The 1,618-nt window shown below is 38.9% G+C and overlaps 1 protein-coding gene across 1 annotated transcript; it reads left to right on the top strand.

The window, feature by feature from the left end:
- The first annotated feature begins 286 nt into the window (after nt 1-286).
- LOC136571746 (olfactory receptor 5V1-like) lies at nt 287-1,201 on the top strand. The gene has a single exon (XM_066572379.1). The coding sequence runs from the start codon at nt 287-289 to the stop codon at nt 1,199-1,201; it is 915 nt and encodes a 304-aa protein (XP_066428476.1).
- The last annotated feature ends 417 nt before the right edge of the window (nt 1,202-1,618 follow it).

The following is a 1,618-nucleotide window of genomic DNA, read 5'->3' as shown; positions in this document are numbered from 1 at the left end:
TGACATGCACTAAAATTTGTGACTTTTTCTTATGCCAAAATACTGAAGCTAAGCATAGACAAGTTTTTTCCCTGTGTATATATGTTTTGAAGTGTCAGAATGTTTGTTTGTTTTTGAATGCCCAATAATCTTGAGGAAAACACAAGTCCAGTCATAGAGAATATTGCCACTAAATTGAGCAAATCAATAGCAAGAAGAAGTGACTTAATTGGCTTCTCAACAACATGGAACATTCAAGAAATAATTTTATTTCCCTTTTATTCCTCAGATTTGAATAAGCAATTCAATGGAAGCAGAGAATAAAACGTTGAATGACTTTATTCTACTTGGATTCTTGGAAAAACAGGTAATTTGTTCAGTTTTAATGGCCACCGTTTACACAATGATCATCATCAGTAATTTTGCAGTGTTCAGCATCATCCAGGTGGACAGCCATCTCCAGACTCCCATGTATTTCTTCTTGAGTTGTCTATCCTTACTAGACATCTGTTATTCTTCAGTTACCCTTCCCGCTATGCTGGTCAATGCTATCACCGGGAACAGGAGGATATCCTTCTATGGATGTTTCATACAGCTCAATTTCTTTGTCTGTTTTGGAGGATCTGAATCTCTTCTTTTAGCTGCCATGGCTTATGACCGATACGTGGCCATATGTGATCCACTCCATTATCCCATCATTATGAATAACACTTTCTGTTCAGGCTTCGTTTCCGGGTGCTACTTTTGCGGGCTGTTAAATGCCGTATTCCATACTTTCATGATCCTGAAGTTGACTTTCTGTGGAGATCATCATATCAACCATTTCTTCTGTGATGTCCTCCCAATGTTGGAAGCAGCATGCAGTAACATTCACAGCATCCAAATGTTATTAAAAGTGGTCACAGTAGTTTATGGAATGTCCCCTTTTCTACTTGTGATGAATTCCTACATACATATCATTTCCACTATCATGAAAATCCGCTCATTGGAAGTAAGACAGAAGGTCTTCTCCACATGTTCCTCACATCTCATAGTTGTCACTATCTTTTATATTGCAGGCATTTTCAACTACAATCGTCCTCACTCTGGAGGCTCCTTCATCATTGTCCAAGTTTCGTCTTTTCTCTATGGTGTTCTGTCCCCATTTTTAAACCCTGTTATCTACTGTTTGAGAAATCAAGAGGTGAAAAAAGCCTTTAAAAAAGCAATCACTAGAATATGAACTGTGATGATGAAAACAATAAGGGTATTTAACTTGGCCTAAGAGAGTCAGCTTGGTATTATTAAAGAATCCCTTCAGTCAGAACTGATAGATTGAGTTATGCCAAGTACAGGTCCTGAGGGAGCAGAGCATGACACAAAGATTTAGGGTCCTTTTACACGGGATGACTTTTTCAGCGCAGATGCCTGCCAGGTAGTCCGGGTGATGACCGTCCCTTTGCTTTTACACAGGAACTAGTTTTGCTGAGTGAATGTAGGCGGAGCCGGATGGAGATTGTCCTGGCCCACTTCATTTGCAGTAAACAAAGTCGTTCATAAATGAGTGAATGCATGTTTGATTAGGCTGATCTGTCATTCAGTTTTATGCATGCAGAAACTAATCAACAAACAAGAAGTGAACAAATTCTCATTTGTCAAT

Source organism: Eleutherodactylus coqui, chromosome 6 (genome assembly GCF_035609145.1).
Source record: "Eleutherodactylus coqui strain aEleCoq1 chromosome 6, aEleCoq1.hap1, whole genome shotgun sequence".
NCBI classification, from domain to species: Eukaryota; Metazoa; Chordata; class Amphibia; order Anura; family Eleutherodactylidae; genus Eleutherodactylus; species Eleutherodactylus coqui.
This window is presented reverse-complemented; position numbering and strand designations above follow the sequence as displayed.

What these genes read in the sequence shown, in the direction of transcription:
- LOC136571746 (XM_066572379.1), top strand. Translation starts at nt 287, where the DNA reads ATGGAAGCAGAGAATAAAACGTTGAATGACTTTATTCTACTTGGATTC.